The sequence below is a fragment of the Lissotriton vulgaris genome, chromosome 2_1 (genome assembly GCF_964263255.1).
Source record: "Lissotriton vulgaris chromosome 2_1, aLisVul1.2, whole genome shotgun sequence".
Classification (NCBI taxonomy): Eukaryota; Metazoa; Chordata; class Amphibia; order Caudata; family Salamandridae; genus Lissotriton; species Lissotriton vulgaris.
The window spans coordinates 1282748514-1282766669 of record NC_141687.1 but is presented as its reverse complement, the minus strand read 5'-3'; the positions used below and the strand labels follow the sequence as shown (position 1 = coordinate 1282766669).

The 18156-nt window shown below is 46.5% G+C and overlaps 1 protein-coding gene across 1 annotated transcript in view; it reads right to left on the bottom strand.

The window, feature by feature from the left end:
* DSCAML1 (DS cell adhesion molecule like 1) overlaps positions 1 to 18156 on the bottom strand; it is a 630702-nt gene that overhangs the window by 111389 nt on the left and 501157 nt on the right. The window contains exon 21 of the mRNA XM_086957025.1: positions 8723 to 8876. Coding sequence (XP_086813151.1) covers positions 8723 to 8876 — 154 coding nt within the window. The remainder of the gene's footprint in view (positions 1 to 8722; positions 8877 to 18156) is intronic.

Sequence of the window (18156 nt, the reverse complement as noted above, 5' to 3'; positions counted from 1 at the left end):
CGAAAATGGGACATCCATACATGGTCTTACTTTAAAATTCGAAATTCTAACTGGATCTGGGCTCTTCAGGTATACCGTGGAAAATGAAAGATGCGCCTATAGGCAACACATTGAAACAAATAGTTTCTTACCTGTCGGTGTAGTTTTGCAGCTTGAAGATCTTTCTGGATTCACTATGCTGTGCATTATTCCGCGGTCTAGTGGTTGGGTCCGGAATCGTAGTCTTTTCTTTTTTTTTTTTTTTTTGTAGCCCAGGTGGGCGTCGACGTCCCACCTCTTGGTGTCCGTCCTGTGACGTCGGCATGCTTCCTGCGGAAGCTCCCACCCTTGGGCGCCATCTTCGGATTCTTTTTTCTTTCTCGTTTGTGTTCTGTTTCCGAATTGTATGGCAATGTTCTTTATCTTTTCTCTTTAGCGCTGTTTTCCTTGAAGTTCTATGACGTTTTTTTTTATTACCACCTCTTTTCTCCAGCCTCATCTTTCTGGCGGAGGTGGGTGGGTTCGCTAGTGAATCCAGAAAGATCTTCAAGCTGCAAAACTACACCGACAGGTAAGAAACTATTCGTTTTGCAGCGTGAATCTTTCTGGATTCACTATGCTGTGCATAGACTTCGTAGCGGTTTGTTGTTATTGTGGCGGCTTGGTGGAAGATGAGCTTGTGTTCTTGAATATGTGCTGAAGCACTTTCTGTCCCACTTGTGCTTCCTTGTTCATTTGTATGTCCACACAGTAGTGTTTTGTGAATGTGTGCACAGAAGCCCATGTTGCCGCCAGGCATATGTCCTGAATGGGAGTGTTTGCCAAGAAGGCTATTGTAGCTCCCTTCTTCCTTGTTGAATGGGCCCTTGGCCCCTCTACTAGTTCTTGTCGAGCTTGTTTGTGGCAGAATTGTATAGTTTGCGCGATCCATCGTGCAATTGTTCCTTTAGTAACAGCTTTTCCCATGAAACTTTCAGCAAAGGAGACAAAAAACTGTTTTGTTTTCCTGTGATCTTTAGTTCTCTCTATGTAATGCATGAATGCACATCTCGCATCCAGAGTGTGCAGTGCCCTTTCTGCTTTTGTTGTTGGTTTCTGAAAGAAACTTGGTATTTGAATCGTCTGGTTGATGTGGAACTTGAACACCACCTTTGGCATAAAGTGTGGGTCCGTTCTCATCACCACCCTGTCGTGAATTTGTATGTAGGGTTCCTGTAGTGTTAACACCTGCAGCTCGCTTACTCTGCGTAGCGAGGTGATTGCCACTAGGAAAGCTGTTTTTAACGTTAGCATCTGTAGTGAGGCTTAATGTATCGATTCAAAAGGTGCTTTCATGAGTTCTGTCAGTACTATATTGAGTTTCCATGCCGGTGGTGGTAACCTTTTAGGTGGTGCTATTCTTTTTGCACCTTCCAGGAATCTTTTTACAATTATAGAAGTAAAGAAGCTTTTGCCTGTTTCCCCTCTAGTGTAGGCGACAATGGCTGCTAGGTGTACCCTTAGCGATGATGAGCTCAGGTTAGTCTCGAGCAGGTGTGTGAGGTACTTAAGGACTGTAGAGTCTCTTGTCATCTTGTTGTGCAGACCCTCCTTTTTGCACCATAATGTGAACCTCTTCCATTTGGCCACGTAGCACTTACGTGTGCTTGGTCTTCTTGCCTCTCGAAGTACCCTCAGGGTGCTCTCAGGTAGCCTTAGGTGTGCAAACTCTATGTCCTCAGGAGCCAGGCTGCTAGGCTGAGACTTTCTGGCTCTGGATGCAACACCTCTCTGTTTTGCATGGAGAGTAGGTCTTTCCTCCTCCCAAATTTGTGAGGTGCACTCTGTGTCATTTCCATAATCTGAGAGTACCATGTTTGTCTGGCCCACTGGGGTGCGACCAGGATGAGGGTCATGTTGCATGTCCTGCACTTGCTGAGTACCTTGTGTATCAGGGGAATCGGCGGAAAAGTGTAGGCAAATGTCTTTGACCAGCTTATCCATAGGGCATTCCCAAGGGACCCCTCCTCTGGTTGCCTCGATGCGAAATGTTGGCATTTCGCGTTCTGGTGTGTTGCAAACAGGTCTATTGACGGAGTTCCCCACCTGTCGAACAGTCTCTTTGTTTCTTGTGCATTCAGCTCCCATTCGTGCGAGGCCGATGTCTGTCTGCTGAGCCAGTCTGCTTCCACGTTTTCTTTTCCTGGCAGATGTATCGCCAGTAGATCTATTTTCAATGGTATTGCCCATTTCCATATTTGTTGCGCTAGCTCTGACAGCGGTGCAGATTGTGTTCCTCCCGGTTTGTTTTTGTAGAACATCGCTGTTGTGTTGTCCGTCTGGATCAGCACTGTTTGATTGTACAACTTCGTCTGGAAGGCTTTCATAGCTAGGAGAACGGTCTTTAGTTCTAGGTAATTGATGTGTTTCACAGCACCTGCTTGTGTCCACAAGCCCCTCACGCGTAGTTTTTCCATGTGTGCTCCCCATCCCTTTTGGGATGCGTCCGTGGTGATGGTCACTGTTGGTGGTGTTAGAAGTTTTCCTTTTGTTATGTTTTCTTTGTTCCACCATGATATCTCCTCTTGCACTGCGTGCGTTACAACCACTAGGTCCTCCCAACACCCCGTCGCTAGTGACCATTGGTCCTGCAGCCACTCCTGGAGTGGTCTCATGTGTAGTCGGACATTTGGTATTATGTGGATGCATGAGGCCATCATGCCCATCATCTTGCTCACCGCCCTCACTGTCAGAGCTTGCTCCTTCTGGTAGAGGCGCCCCTCCTTCAACAGTGCCGTTGTTCTCTTCTCGCTGGGGAACACCTTTCCCTGAATGGTGTCGATTTGTGCCCCCAGAAATATTTTGACCTGCTGTGGGTTTATGGATAACTTCTTCCAGTGAATGGAGAAACCTAGGGCGATTAGTGTGTCTGTCACTCTCTGAGCGTGCTGTTTGCACGTATTGTATGACTTTGCCTTTATGAGCCAATCGTCTAGGTAAGGGTATACGTGTATCCCCTGCCTCCTTTAGTGGGCTGTGACTGCTGCCAGACAATTTGTGAACACCCTTGGTGCTGATTTTAGTCCGAAGGCCAATGCTGTGAATTGGTAGTGGTCTGAGTGGATTGTAAATCATAGCAGATGCTTGTGCCGTCAGTGTAGGTAGGCATCCTTTAGGTCTATGGTGACCATGAAGTCCCCTGTTTGAATCTGTGGGATTACTTCTTGCAGGGATGTCATTTTGAATTTCCGTGTCTTTATGAATTTGTTGAGGAACCTTAGGTCCAGGATGGGTCTCATTGTTTCGTCTACTTTGGGTACTAGGAAGTACGTAGAGTACACCCTATTGTTCCTTTCCCTGGGAGGTAAAGGCTCAATAGCCTCCTTTCGTAGCAGTTCCTCTGCTTCCTTCTGAAGAAGCTCTAGTTCCTCTTTTGCTAGTGCTCTTTTCTTTGGTCTTCTGCTTGGTGGTGTTTTTTCTAACTCTATGCAGTACCCGTACTGTATTGTCTTGATGATCCATTTGTCCGTTGTAATGTTTCTCCACTCCTGGAGGAAGAGTTTTAATCTTCCTCCCACTGGTGTTATGTGCTCGTGGTGTTTTGGTGCGTGAGACTCCAGTTTTTTGCTTTTGTGCTCCAACCTTGGAGTTTTTTGTAAGGTGTGCACTGTCAATGAGGCAGAGTCACTTGGAGGTGGTTTGCTGTCCACCCCTCCTGGTGTTTCCACGTCCGCCTGCTCTCCCGCGAAAGGACTGGCCCCTATGTTGGTATTGCCATTGCTGTTTTTAATGGCCATGTTGTGTATGGGTGTCGCTTTGGTGGGAATGTTGGAAGGACTGGTGCGACGTTCCCGGCTGGTTCCCACCTCTCCCGTGTGGTCTCCTTGACGGGGTCCCTCTCTTCGCTCCCCTGAATTGCAAGGCCCCTATGGATCTTGCGGTGTCATTATCCTTTTTGAGCTGTACGAGCTTGTCGTCCACTATTGCACCGAACAGTGTCTCACCGTTGAACGGAGTGTTCAGGATGTTGTGTTGCACCTCCGGTTTAAAGCCTGATATTCTGAGCCAGGCTTGTCTTCTTTCTGTGATGCCCAGCATCATAAGCCTGCTGGCCGTGTCTGCCCCGTCCAGTGCTGTTTTTAGGCAAGAGTTTGCCAAGTTCTTGCCTTCCTCTACCAGGTGCGAAGCCCTTTGTTGGTGATCCTGAGGTAGGTGTTTCACCAACTGGCCCAGTTCCTCCATGATCTGGTAATGGTGTCTGTTGAGTAGTGCATTGGAATTAGCCATGCACCAGTGCATAGCGGCATTCCTTTCAATCTTCCTTCCTGTTAGGTCCATCCTTCTGCTCTCTTTATCAGGGGGTGGACCTGAAGTAGTTGGCACATTGGCCCTTCTTCTTGCTGTTGCCGTGATGATAGAGTCAGCAGCGACTGTGCCCTGTATGTAGGCTGGGTCCTTTGAGGAGTGCTTGTATTTTTTCTCTGTCCTTGGGGTGAAGGGGTTTACAAGTAGCAGGCTCCTTGAATGCCTCTCTTCCTTGCCCTTTGATGCTTTCAAGCATTGGCAGGTACTGGCTCCCAGTATGCATTGGAAGTAGTGTCTCTACTAGGAAATCCCCTTTCGGCACCTCCTCTTCGAGCTTGACCCTGAAAGCTGTTGCAGCGTTTTGATGCATTCATTATAGAGCCCAATGTCGTCCGGTGGCGAGGGCCTTGCTGGATATGTGTCCACTCCCTCTTCTGGACTTTCGGCGTTGACGTCCTGCCACTCGGCCTCCTGTGTATCCGAGTATGTTGATTCTTGGTACACCGTCTGTTCGTCCTCTCTCTCCTCCTCGTAATAGGCATTATCATCTTCCTGAAATGCCAGATCTTCCAAGGTCTCCGACGCTTGTTCTACTTCGAAATCTTCCTCTTCATCCTCGACCACATGTACTTCTGGTGACTTTGGCCTCGAGGGAATTGTGTAAGATTTCATTTTCTCTTCGAAATCTTTCTTTCGCTGCAGGATGTTCTCCATCCCTGCTTCGAGTCTCCTCTTCTTTTTTTCCATCTCCGCCGCTTGTTCGGCGTCGAGTGGTTGTGCCGGTCTCTTTGGCGCGCTAGCTGGCGCCGAGATGGATTTCGGCGTCGAGATTGTTTTCGGTGGCGACGCTGTTTTTTGGCGTCGAGGCTGGTTTTGCGTCTTTCGCCGTCGACTTCGAAGATGTTTTCATAGTCGGGCGCTCCTTTTCTTGGAGGCTTTTCGACGACTTTGGTTGGTCGCCCTCCTTCGGCGCCAGGGAGTCCTTCTGAGAGGATCCGCTGGGCCTGGTTGCTGCTGCGGACGCCGAAGTTCTTGGCGTCGGCACTTTCGGGGGCTTGGCCTCGTTTTTTCGAGAGTCTTGTGTGGACTGTCGAGAGTCTTTCGGGCCTTTTTGGGTCGTCGATTCTCCTACCTTATCAGTAGTCTTCTTATTATCGGTCTCTACGACCGTGTAGCCGATGTCTTCTTCGGCGACGTAATCCTCCTCGTCGGTCGAGAGTCCCAGGTCTCGAAGGGACGGAGGTTGGCTCTTGCCCTGCATGGTGAAGTTTGCGATCCTTTGCCTCTCTCTCACTCAAAGGGTCTTCGGGGTGAATGCAGAGCAGGCGTTGTAATCTCTGCTTTCGTTGTCGACCGGCAGGCAGAGGTTACAGACTGGGTGTTGGTCCTTCTGCGTGTACTTATGATGGCAAGTTTGGCAGAATTTGAATGGTGTGTTGTCCATGTCCTGCGTTCAGGGTGTCCCCTGATTGCGCATTCTCCTCTGGAAGTCGAGGAATCTCAAAAAATTTCCCCTTCTTCGTTGTCCTTTCGATGGTGTAGTCTTCCTTCATCTTTTCCAACTTTTTTTCTCTCCAAACTCGAGTCTTGCTTCTTCTTTTCTCCAAATCTCTGGAGCCCTCTCGGGAACGATCCAGACCCAACGGCGGAAAAAAGAATCTGAAGATGGCGCCCAAGGGTGGGAGCTTCCGCAGGAAGCATGCAGACGTCACAGGACGGACACCAAAAGGTGGGACGTCGACGCCCAACTGGGCTACAAAAAAAAAAAAAAAAAAAACAAAGAAAAAACTATGATTCCGGACCCAACCACTAGACCGCGGAATAATGCACAGCATAGTGAATCCAGAAAGATTCACGCTGCAAAACTTGCCTAAGACCATGTTCATTTTATGAGATTGTTGGTACCAGTTTGGGTTTTATTATGGTTACGACTGCTTCTGCTGATGGACCATAAAAGCTAGCATTTAGCAGACATAGTGTAAATATAAATATTTGTGCTTTTACGTCCATTTGTCTTACATAGGTTAAACACTTACTTGCGTCCAACAGCCAGATACCTAGGTAGTTGTAAGCTGGAGAATAGTCAATCTTAGCTAGGCCCAATTTCTAGACTCCCTTTGATATCCCTTAAGTTTCCCAAAGACCATTACTTTCATTTTGCTAGCGTTTGCCACTAATTTGTTGTTCAGGTTGTATTTGTGTAGCTCCTCCAGTGAACGCTATAGTTCTATTTGTGTTTGATTAAAGATGACTAGGTTGTCAGCATATTTCAAGATCATGGTCCTATACTTGGCGGATATGATTTGGCCTTTGTTATAGCAGACCCCAAGTCTGCAGTGTACAGGCTGAACAACAGCGGAGCCCATAGGAACCCTAATTTAATTCCCCTGTTTGTAAAAATCCTACCGGACACCTTGTCTCTGTAGCTCAGTTTAACGCATACACATGTGACAGAGTAGAGTGTGATTATTGCTTTAAGTAGTGTTTGGGGTATATCACAATCAACTACTTTCTTCCATACTTTTTGCCGGTCCACTCCATCAAATACTGCGGAGTAGTCAACAAAGCAGGCATAAACCAGACACTGGAAGCGTGGTTATAACCTTGGGCCAGGTACAAAAGAGCAGAACTGGACTGTCTACAGTTGATGCTTTTTGTCTGAACCCAGTGCGATAATAGGGTATTAGCTTTTCTTTTTCAACCCAGTCTTCTAGATCCTTCAGAAGAATTCTTGCATACGCTTAGCTTCCAAGTCTGATAAAGCTATCTGATGGTTTGCCAGGTCTTTTGTATTCCTCTTTTTGTGTATTGGATGCAAGGTGGATCTGCGCCAAGACTGCAGAATCTGTGCGTACACAAAAGAGGCTTGATATAGCTGTGGTAAATACTGCAACCAATAACTCGTATCAGCTTTGAAAAAATAGCCTGGCAAACCATTAAGATCAGCTGTTCCATTTTCTCTTATTGAGCCAGATACTTTTGCCACAAGTTTGTGGTTTATTGGCTCCTTTATTTATTACACTAATGAAGTCCTCCTATTTGAAGTCTTCGTGTCCTCAGCAGCTGGTTCTTCCTTTGTATAAATGTATTTGATGGATGCCATCCATCCTTCTTTTACAATATACAGTTTCCCTTTTTATGCGTATTCTCTTGTAAACTGTTTATGTAGAGACAGAATTAGGAATAGTTGCTGTGCTCCAATAACGCTTGTAATTGAAACCATTCCTCTTAATAGTACTTCTTTTTTATCTCCCAGTTTTTTCCAATTTGTTCTCCTCCTATGTTCTAACAATTGAACAGAGCTTTGTCTTTTCATTAGTTATGTACCTCTTGTATATTTTTGTTTGGTTCCTTAGGTCGGCTTTGCCTTTTCTTAATATTTGATTGTACCAAGGTTTTAGTCGTGAGTGACTGGCAGTAATGTTTGCCCTATTCACAAAAGTATGTTTTTTTTTACCCACAAGCACATTGTGTATGGAAAAAATTATGTTTAGGCATATTGTTATGCAATCTATTCCTTTTTCTTAATATGAAAGTAAGCTTACTTCTGTTAATTCTACAGTTTGTAGTAAATTTAGACTTATAAATGGTGAATAGCCAAAAGTAGTACATTTGCTACAAAGGGTAAGCTAAATTTACATGTGTACATTTATTTTTGTTAACTGCTTGCTGAGAGATTAAGAATAGCAATGTTCACTGGTGCAATAAATTGATTAAAAACCGGTTAAGAAAAGGTCACTTACCACCCTGCTGGTGGTCACAAATATGTATGTGCCAATACTGAAAATATTTGTGACTATAAAAAGATTGCTCTTTTCACTTCTTAGGTGCTGAACCACTTTATCTTAGAAATGCTTGATACCTCATTGTGGAGTAGGTAATAGAGTTAATAGTATATATTTTCAGCACAGGCATACTCTTACCTGGAGTAACCAGCAGGGTGGTTGTTAGAGTATCTGATCATAATGTCAATTCAATTTTTTTTAAATATTCTCTCAATTATGAGAATGTTACTGCTTTTATGTAGCTAAGAACAGGCAACTTAGTTTCACAAAGTAAACAGTTTCATGTACATATACTGAGTCTTTAATAAATATAGCTACTTTATCGCCTTCCTCAGGACCACTCCAACTCCAATTGCTACCTACTCCGCCATGAGCATTGAGGGTAAGCCTGCAGTTAAAGGTGTGGACGGTCCAGGTCCATGCTGGAATTTTAAAAACGTATGTACCGTAGCAGAACCACCTATTTTTTTGTCTGGCCTTCCTTTTAAACATGCACGTGGGGCAGTAATTCCTGCACTGCCTCTATAGTTTTCACATGTTCGATAGCGGCACCATGGAGATGACACAGGAGAGAGGACAGCGACGAGCAGAGTTTGCTTAAATACAACATCTTCCTTCTTGTTAATTCGCCTTCCCTTAGTTCTACCCACCCATAACAAAAATAACCTGCTTACCCTTCCCAGCGGGTTCAATGGTGACCTTTTCACTGATGTTACCACGACCAGCTGAGGTCACAGCCGCCACCCAGAGAAGATACTGCTGTCCACGGTTGAGATGGGCAATGCGATAGTAGAGCAGTTCTGGACTGGTCTCGTACTCACTGGGAGCCTGAGAGGTTTGGGAATAATGAACATCTGTTAAGTATTGTCAATCTGTCACACACAAAATGTTGGCTTACTCCATCAATCTCTTTTACAATTACTGATCCTAGCATTTCCAACTAGTGCCTAGAGCAATTAAAAACAGATTATCTCCAACTAGTGCTGGGATCAATTGAAATCAAGCATGGACACACAGAATAGCAACAAATCAAGACCAAAGCAACCCAATTAATACCATGACCAATGAAATAAGAAACATTTCCAATCAACGCATAGACCTATCAAAGCATCAAAACTCCACACCTCAGCGATTCAAGGTCAAAGTTTCTCCAACTAAAACCATCAACATCAAGCATCGCCAACTACAGTCGGACCACTCAAAACCAAAGCATCCCCATATATTGCTTTACCAATTTAACCCAAACCATGATTAACCGGTGTTGAACAGGATATTTTTAGGGGAAATTACCACAAAACCTTTTACCCTTTCCTCCTAGTCTTTGCCAAGTCTCTCTGCATCACCTTAGGAAACTGGGCCCACCAGTAGAGCACCCACCACGCCTGCATTGGGCTGGGGGTGCAGATACAATAGGGTCTTCGTACTGTACCTATGTGCGCCCTGTAATCAGTTATACCCCCTACTCTGGGCAGGTACAGTACGGGCTAAGTAGTGGGACGTAGCACTGAGCCTGCCATCCACCGGATAGCCAGCAACCCTACATCGGGTCTGCCATGGCCGGTCTCAGGCACCAAGGGGGGATGGGGGGATGGGGGGAGGGCCAGGGTACGCTGAAGGCTGGGCAGGCACATATCTATGTTTCCTGCCCGGGTAGTGAGGAACCCCTCAATAGAGTTCCCCTTCTTAAGAGTTTGGCTCTCCACATGGATTCTCTTCGGGAGTTAACAAATCTCTGGACTGGCTTCAGGGCCCCCGAACATCCTCACTCTCGAAGCCATGGGGAAGTGCATCTGCCTTCCTACACAGGTTAGGAAGAGACACTGATGCGCGGGGGGGGGGAACATGGGCTGGTCTGCAAAAGCAGACCGAGGTGTGTGCACCGGCCCTGATGCTGTTTCGGATATGTATCCCACCTGCTGTGGCAGGCAGGAGGATGCACCACAGCACCTATGGCATGATGGATAAGTGCCCGGCCTGTCATCGGGCTGATGAGTGCATACCTGCAATCTAGGTGTTCTAACCTCTGGGTCAGGCCTACCAGTGTAGGCCTGCGTCAGTACCCGTGCATCCAAGGTGCTAGTGGCAAGGTGCCTGGCCTGCTGTTGTTGACCAGGAGTGTGCAACCATATACGGGAGGGGTCCAACCATGTCCGGCTGGGCCGATAAGGCCAGTGTGTGCGCACTGGCACCAAAGGTGCTCCGGCTTTGGTAAGCCATGTGAAAGTGCACGTGCCCTTCCAATCCGCGTTGGGAAATTAAGCTGATTTCAAGTTCTGGAACACGGGCCAATCTATCATTGCAGATAAGTGGGTGTCCACTGGTTGCTATCGTGGGTAAACTCATGAGCAGCTTGCCAGTGTAGGCCGCTGTGAGTGCTCACCTGCACATATGGTGCCAGTTATTGTGCGTGCCACCTGCCACAAGTATTGGTTAAACTCATGTCCAGTTTGCTGCGCAGACTCGGGCTGGTGCACTGGCACCACTGGTGCAGGAAACTATGTATCCCTCCTGCCATCGCAGGTTGGGCTATGCAATAGCACATGTGCACCTAGGTAGTGAGGTATACCTATGTATGTTTGCACTAGCTATGAGGCTTGCTTTGCCCCTAAGTTAATATGGGGAAATGGTTGACAATACTTCGTCCTGCAATGGTGGAGTGTTGTGGAGCAGCCTCATGATGTTTCATAGTAATGGATTCTCAGTCCCAACCCCTTTCCATTGGTAAACGGGGTTTTGGTAGAACTTGCTTAGAAATGCCACTTATAGAATATGGCCGTTTCCATGCTACAAGAGTCCCTGGGCTCCAGTGGACACCAAGGGTTGGTGGGAGCATATGTGTGCATTCCCCAATGGACAGCCATAAAACATGGGCATCCCATAGGAATGGCAGCCTATACCATTTGATGGCCGAATGGGATAGGCTGAAGATAGAGGTTGTGGCACTTGGCCTCTAGGGGGCGGATCATGGCCCCATTAAAGATTAATAGATCTGCATTCCTAAGCCACATTGCAGACAGGCCTATAATTCAGGGGAGGAGACATCTGTGGTTCTAAAAAAGACCCCCTAAACCACCTTGACTTCAAAGAAACACAGCAGTATAAATACAGGTGCCATTCTCCAGCAAACCGTGAGATATGCTTGAGGGGACATGGGAGCGGAGAACCCGGACTGCGTGGTGGACATTGTCAGTGGACTCTGTTGTGCACATGGATGATAACTCTCCAAATAGAGACTGGACTCGGCTGAAGTGTGGCATCCTGAAGTGTCCTCTCGAAGAGCCCGACAGCGGGCCTCCTGTTCTCCCGGAGATCTCAGGTACATCAAAGATCTCCCCTGAGGGACCTACACCATCTACCTGTGACATCTGGAGAGCAGTGCCCTCTCAATGGCCCACCTAGGCTACTAAATCCAAACTGGTAGGGTGGTGTGAGTATGGACATAAGACTTGTGTCTGGAGACAGAATTGCCTAGTGCAGAGCCCCAGAAATCTTGAGAGAACCTGTACTGTGGGGACCACAGCACTCATAAGCATCTAGTGGTTGTGAGCGGATTTACCGGCTGCGGGACCCCACGTAGCCCGTTTTGTCGGTCGTGCCGCATTTCTCTTGTATGAGACACTAACTGCATGCTCATTGCATGCGGTGTCTGATACACAGGGTTCGACCCTCGAAGGTGGGGTGGACCCAGATTAGTGCCTGATTCTACCTCATGTGGCGCTGCTGAACATGAGCCTGTTTGTGTGTGACCAGACTGGTCTGGTGCAACCGGTATCATTGTGTACTGGATGTAGTTTCTCATTTCCAGAGAGGTATGGAACTGTAACTCTTTGATTTGTATGTGTGACCAAAATTTCCTGATGCAACCCAACTCGACATGCACCAGTCAATGTGCCTCCTGACCAGGGAGGTGCAGCATTTGCAACTCATCGTGTTTGAAATCTGAAGTGCTTGGTGCGACTCATCCCTACGTGCATCAATCGCTGTGCCCGGATTGCCTGGGCACAACCCGGATCATAGTGTATTGATCGGAGTGCCTCATCCTACCGAGAGGCTCCACTGTGGTATTCCACATTAATTTATTGTTCCTTTGTTGACCTTCATTGTGGCGGACCAAGTGCCCTCTCCACACATGGCTCCTCCTGAAGGCATTGTGGCACCAGGTAGCAGCAAGAGAGATTGACTGGTTTGAAGAAACGCTTCTGAGACAGTTCGGGAAGTGAGTCAAGAGACTGTGTGACTCCTTTGTGTATGGAGACCTGTGGGTTATCTTCCCGAGTGGCTGCTAACCTCTCCCTTGTTTATGTCGACCTCCTAATTAAAACTGTTACATATTCCCACCTGCATCTCGAGGACCCAGACTAAGTGTGACTTCGGCCGAGTGTCTGGGAGGCAGCAATGATTATCTTCCATCTGGGGGTATCGGACAATAGGGGTGAACCTGAGGGTGGAAGGAGGCTTGGGCCACGGAGTCTGCAGATGCTTAACCATATACCTGCTGGGTACCAGTGGCACTGCATTAGGGTACAGAGTACGTCTGTGTATGTAAGAGCATGCCGTACGGACTGGCTGATTCGTGTCGCAAACCAAAGTAGAGCGGAGTGTGTGTGTGTGTGTGTGTGTGTGTGTGAGTGGGAGGGATCATGTGTGGACTTCCTGTGAATCACGACACTGACTGGCGGTGCCGCCTTATATGTTGATTGGTGCCAAGAGCAAAATACCTTTTTGACATTGGCTTTCTCCTGCATGGCTTTGGCCTGTGGTGCTGCTAAAAATGGTTCTATGTTTTTTGATTGTACATAATCTTGATATCATGCATCGCACAAAGTTGCGCTTCCTCGCTAGATTAGGAATTGTCCATAATGTGCATACAAGTGAAAGCATTACCATATGGGTGGGTCTAGTACTACTAATCATATTTCCGATTGTGTTTTATGCCTAAAAAGTATATGATGGTTATGTTATAATGAGTGAATACGTGTGTTGAATATAAACGTTTTTACATACATCCTGTGTGAAGTCTCTTTTGTGACGCTCAGTGCATTTATGGCGAGTGGCTGCTGTGCTTTTGCTTTACACATTATCTCTGTAGTGAGCCTGACTGCTCAGTGCCAAGCTACCCAAGGGTGAGCACAGGTTATATAGTGAGTGTAATCACCTGCCCTTGACTGGAACTATAGTTATGCCTGGCTGGGGGCATCTCTTCAGCCAAGCAGACACTGCCGGTTCCAACAATCGGTATATGGACTGATCAAGAAAAATATATAGAAGCACAGTCTCAAGTTTGGGACAGAGGTGTGGTACTCATTTCTAACCTTGGGTAACACCATTTCATAATAGGTGGGAATTTCAAGTGCAGCCAACGAGGTGTGGATCTACCTTCGGATCTCGGTACACCTACACTGCTGGCTATAGGAATTGGCTTCTGTCCCCCAATGCTTTGAGTTTAAATTTGGAGTTGCGGTCTCTATTAAAGTATGAAACACACATCTTGTGTGTGGATGTAGGTTACTATAAAGTTAAACCTGTAATTTGGTTAGATTCTGTTCTTTCTCAACAGCATTGTCCTGTGCAACCCTAAATTCAGAGAAGGCCTCAGCGGTTGCCCCTCTCAGACTCCATAATATGGATCCCAGTATCTACATCCATTATACCGTTCCACTGGATGAAGGTGTTATCACTGGATCTAGTGTGAGGTAATGATGTACCAACAGGTGTAGCATAAAGAAAGTTCTCACCTATGAGTGCAATACTGTACCAGACCAGACTAACTGGTGAAGTTCACACCAAAAGATGTGAACAACTGGAGCATAGAGAAAGTTCATACCAGTGGATGTAGTAGGAAGGAATGTAGTTGAACTACTGATGTGGTGTAAAGCAAGAATCTACTGGTTTAACATTTCTATAGGGGTAATGGTTCACTTTGGTACTCCTCAATTTAAATTGTGTCTTTCAGTTTGTTTTCTCAACACAGATCTGAGTTTTGGTTGCTAGTGTAGGAATTTTAGCAAGGTTTCTGCAAAGGAACCTCTTCAAACAAAAGAACCCACTCTTGACCCTCTCCACATGTACGAAGTACCACCCTATGTGAACATCTTTATAAGCACTTGATGAATTTCAATGCAGTCAACTGCTCTGGACTGAGAGAGATTTCCAGTTACCTCACCGCCTTCCCAAAAACGGGATGGAGTTGAGGTGTTCCTCAAAATTCATGGAGGCAACCACAAAACATCCACAGGCTTCCCTGCATCCAACCAGCAGGCTCAACAACAGGTATAGTAAGAAAAGACTCTTCCTCTGGGCCTCATCCTCCTGAGCAGCAGCTGTATGACCTCATGTGAACTCCTCCTAGGTTCTCACAGGCAGCTGGATTCAAGAACCTGACTGCTAGGCCACAGTATATCATCATTTTTGACAATAGACCGGGATATCTCCTCACAGGATAGAGTAGCAGCACTTAAATCAGGATGCTGGTCAGTTTTGTCCTATGGCTGATAGAAAGGTAGCAATCAGGCGAGACTACATCTGGATCAAAGTAATTCCCAGCTTCACTGGGACCTTTACTTACTTAATGAGAGATTATGTAAGGAGCTTGTTGACATGCCCAGTACTTATGGGAAGCGCTTGTCAATCAGATATCTTGCAATATTTAAACTATGATCAAGGGGTGCATGGACAAACCATACAGGGATCAAGGACAATGGAAGCCTCTGCCCAGGAGGAATGTGTATTGTTCCCAGATTTTAGGTCACACTTCACAAGGATGTGAATGAGGCAGGAAGAGACCTACGAAATAGGAGCACTCTGGCAGACAGAATGACGCAACTTTAAAGGCAAATGCCTTCACACTCCACCCCACTCAAAGGAACCCAGTTCTAGGCACACAAGTTATACAAAAAGAACAGTTTCCCAGATCATAGCCGCCGAGACTTGGACAGCCTTGAACAAAGCCCTCCATCATTTACATTGGCTCACACACACTTGTGGAGTCAAAATGGATTCCACAGTGCACTCTCTCCAAAGCACATATATGCCTCACACTCTACCACACATACACATACACCTTCCACACAGTTGCCCCCCCCCCCCACCCCCCCTACCATATGGAGGAAAAGGACCCTGGTTAACAGCATTGACAGACTTTTTTCAAGGAGGAAGCCAGTAGGCATCTGAGGCAAAAAGACTGGTCCATTTACTATTTGTCAATCTGCTACCACTTTCGGTCTCAGAAAGGCCATCAGACAGGATGTAGCCACTCCTCGAAAGAGGGATGCATTCTGGGTTCCCACTCTAAAAGCCCAGATCAGGTGCATAAATCATTGAGCAGGGAGAAACCCTCAGTGGGAGGGCATGATTGTGGAGCTAACTGTGAGACAATGACAGAAACTTAAGTGGAGAAATAAAAGGCAGAAGAGCATGGCACTTCCAGTCATGCAGGGGACTTTACATCGTAACAAAGGTTGTACCAGTCGGTGCAGTGCAGAGGAAGGCCAGACCAAAGAGTGTAGTGTAGTAGGTTATACCAATGGATGCTGTGCAGAGGAGGGTGCTACCAATGGGTGAATATATGAGGGAAGATATAAAAATGGATGCAGAGTAGAGGGCGATCATACCAATGGGTTCAGCAATGACGAGACTTACTTGGGTGCTGTGTAATTGAGGGTAGTACCAATGACTGACGTATAGCAGAAGTACGCACTCATTTGTGCAGTGTAGAGGAAGGTTTTGTGAAGATAGTGTGGAGGAAGGTCTTACCAATAAGGAGCAGCATCGAAAAAAGTCATACGTATGGGTGCAGAGGAATTGAAGGTAGTACCTGTGGAAGTAGTATAGAAGAAGGACGCACCTTATAGGATGGTCTTATGCAGAAAATGCGGAGACAAGTCATGCTAATGGCTAAAGTGTAGATGGTCATACCAATGACTAATGTAGCAGAAGTTGGTGCAAATGACTGCGGTGAAGTACAAGGCTGTACCAATGGTTGCAAAGTAGAGGAACGTCCCACCAATCTTTGTAGCATAGTGGAAGGTTCTACTAGAGGGTGCAGTGCAACATTAAGACTGTACATCCAATGGCAGTGCAGAAAAATGCTAGCTGGCGGGTACCGTATTTTGTAGGCAGTCCTGATAATTCAGTTCCTACGGAATGACCATACTGGCAGGTTCAGAATAAAAGACTGCAATACGGTTGAATACACAGTAAAAGGAATGGCACATGAAAGTGCAACGACGAATAAGGCTAGAGCTGGTAATGTGAAATGTATGGCACTCGTATATTCTGCCCCACCCAAAAAACATAAATCTCCGGTACCACAAGATCTTTTCAGAGCAGTAAAAGCCCCCTCACCCCCCACCCCCCCCCACCCCCAACTTCCATACTGTACTGGTTCAGGGCAGTAGAGAGGTCTGGAAGGCTGTTGATAACTGGCAGCAGTGCCCACTTGGTGCAAGCTATCTGTTATAGTACCTTCTCTGGGGATCTGTGTGCCGCCTGTCACTGAGCAGATGGTGCCACTGCACGCTACGTTCCAGTAACATCACGCCACCTTCCCAGGGTGCTTCTCGTCAATCTGCAGTGCGGGAGGCAGGGCATTACGGCGACGTGCCCAAGTGCTGCCATTCAGCTCGGTGGACAGATGGTGGCCAATGGTTTTGCTGCACACTCCCTGCTGGGGAAAGGTGCCATCAAGCGAGGAGGAGGACGAATCCACAAGGTGAGCAATTCCAGGCTTTGCCATGTCATCAGTTTCCACACTGTGCCATTTGCAGGGTCTGTCCTTCGTTCACAACATTCACCAAGCATTGACTTTAAGGTTACATGTATGTAAACATTGTCACTCACCAATGCTGCTTATATGAAATGCATGCACACATGCTATTTACCTCATAAACGCCTACCCAATTGGCTGTGCAAGTGATTACAAAAGAGCAGCAATAAGGATTTTTCTGTATAGAATGAATATAAGATACTGAATTGAATGTGACAAACAGTGTGATTTTGATTACACTTATTAGATGCTAAATAGTTCCAAAGGAAGCACAGAAGGTGGAATGACACACCAATATCATGAGGTGAGAGGGTGATACTCCTCTGAGTTTAGTCAAATGCTATTCTTTGTATATTTTAAATCACTTTAACATTATGTCTACAGACAGACAGCTCAGCTGTTAAGCCAGAGCTAAAAAGTACAGCTCCACTTTGGATGCTGAATCCTCCTACAGTGAGCAAAAACTTCTATAGAGTTCTCAACTCTACATATCTATCCAGCACACTCGCATTCACAAAGAAAGTGAGTAGGTCAGGGAATCACAAAAAGGGGTCTAAAAGGTCACCCATGATTATTCTTGCTCTTCCCGATAGTGGTCCGGGAGCAGTGCCATAAATAGCTGTTCCAGATATCCGCACATTGAAAGAAGAACGCAGAGAGAACAGAAGACCAGGTAGTGTAAAGGATTCCCCTTATTCCACACACAGAACGTTGCTCCTCAAGGACACTGGCATATCCCAGGATGAGACCAGCAGAGATTTCATGCTCTCTGTTCGCTCGCCTTCTACTTCCACCCATGCCTGGGGGCGTCCTCACTATAAGGGAATCTACAGATTTCTTGTTTTACGTTTCAAATCTCCTTGATGCCATATGAAGCTGCCAATGCTTGATCCTAATGTTGGAACTCAAGGGCTTGCTCCAAAATTCTAATACTGAAAGATTCCTGGAACTTAGCATTGGCCTCCTTTCAAGACAGAGGCCTTGTCTAGGGGCATAATATCATTTTTGGTAGACCCTGAAAAGTAGGTGGACTTTGAAGGTTAAGATAGCAGACGACTGAGGGGGTACCCCAGGACCCGAAGCCCAAGGGCATCCAGCAATGTTAGGGTATGATCGTCCTCTACTCAGCATCCATTTTTATATCTTCCCTCATATATTCCCTCATATATTCACCCATTGGTAGCATTCTCCTCTGCACAGCATCCATTGGTATAACCTTCTACTACACTACACTCTTTGGTCTGGTCTTCCTCTGCACTGCACCGACTGGTGCGACCTTTGTTAGGATGTTAAGTCCCCTGCATACCTTGAAGTGCCATGCTCTCCTGCCTTTTGTTTCTCCAT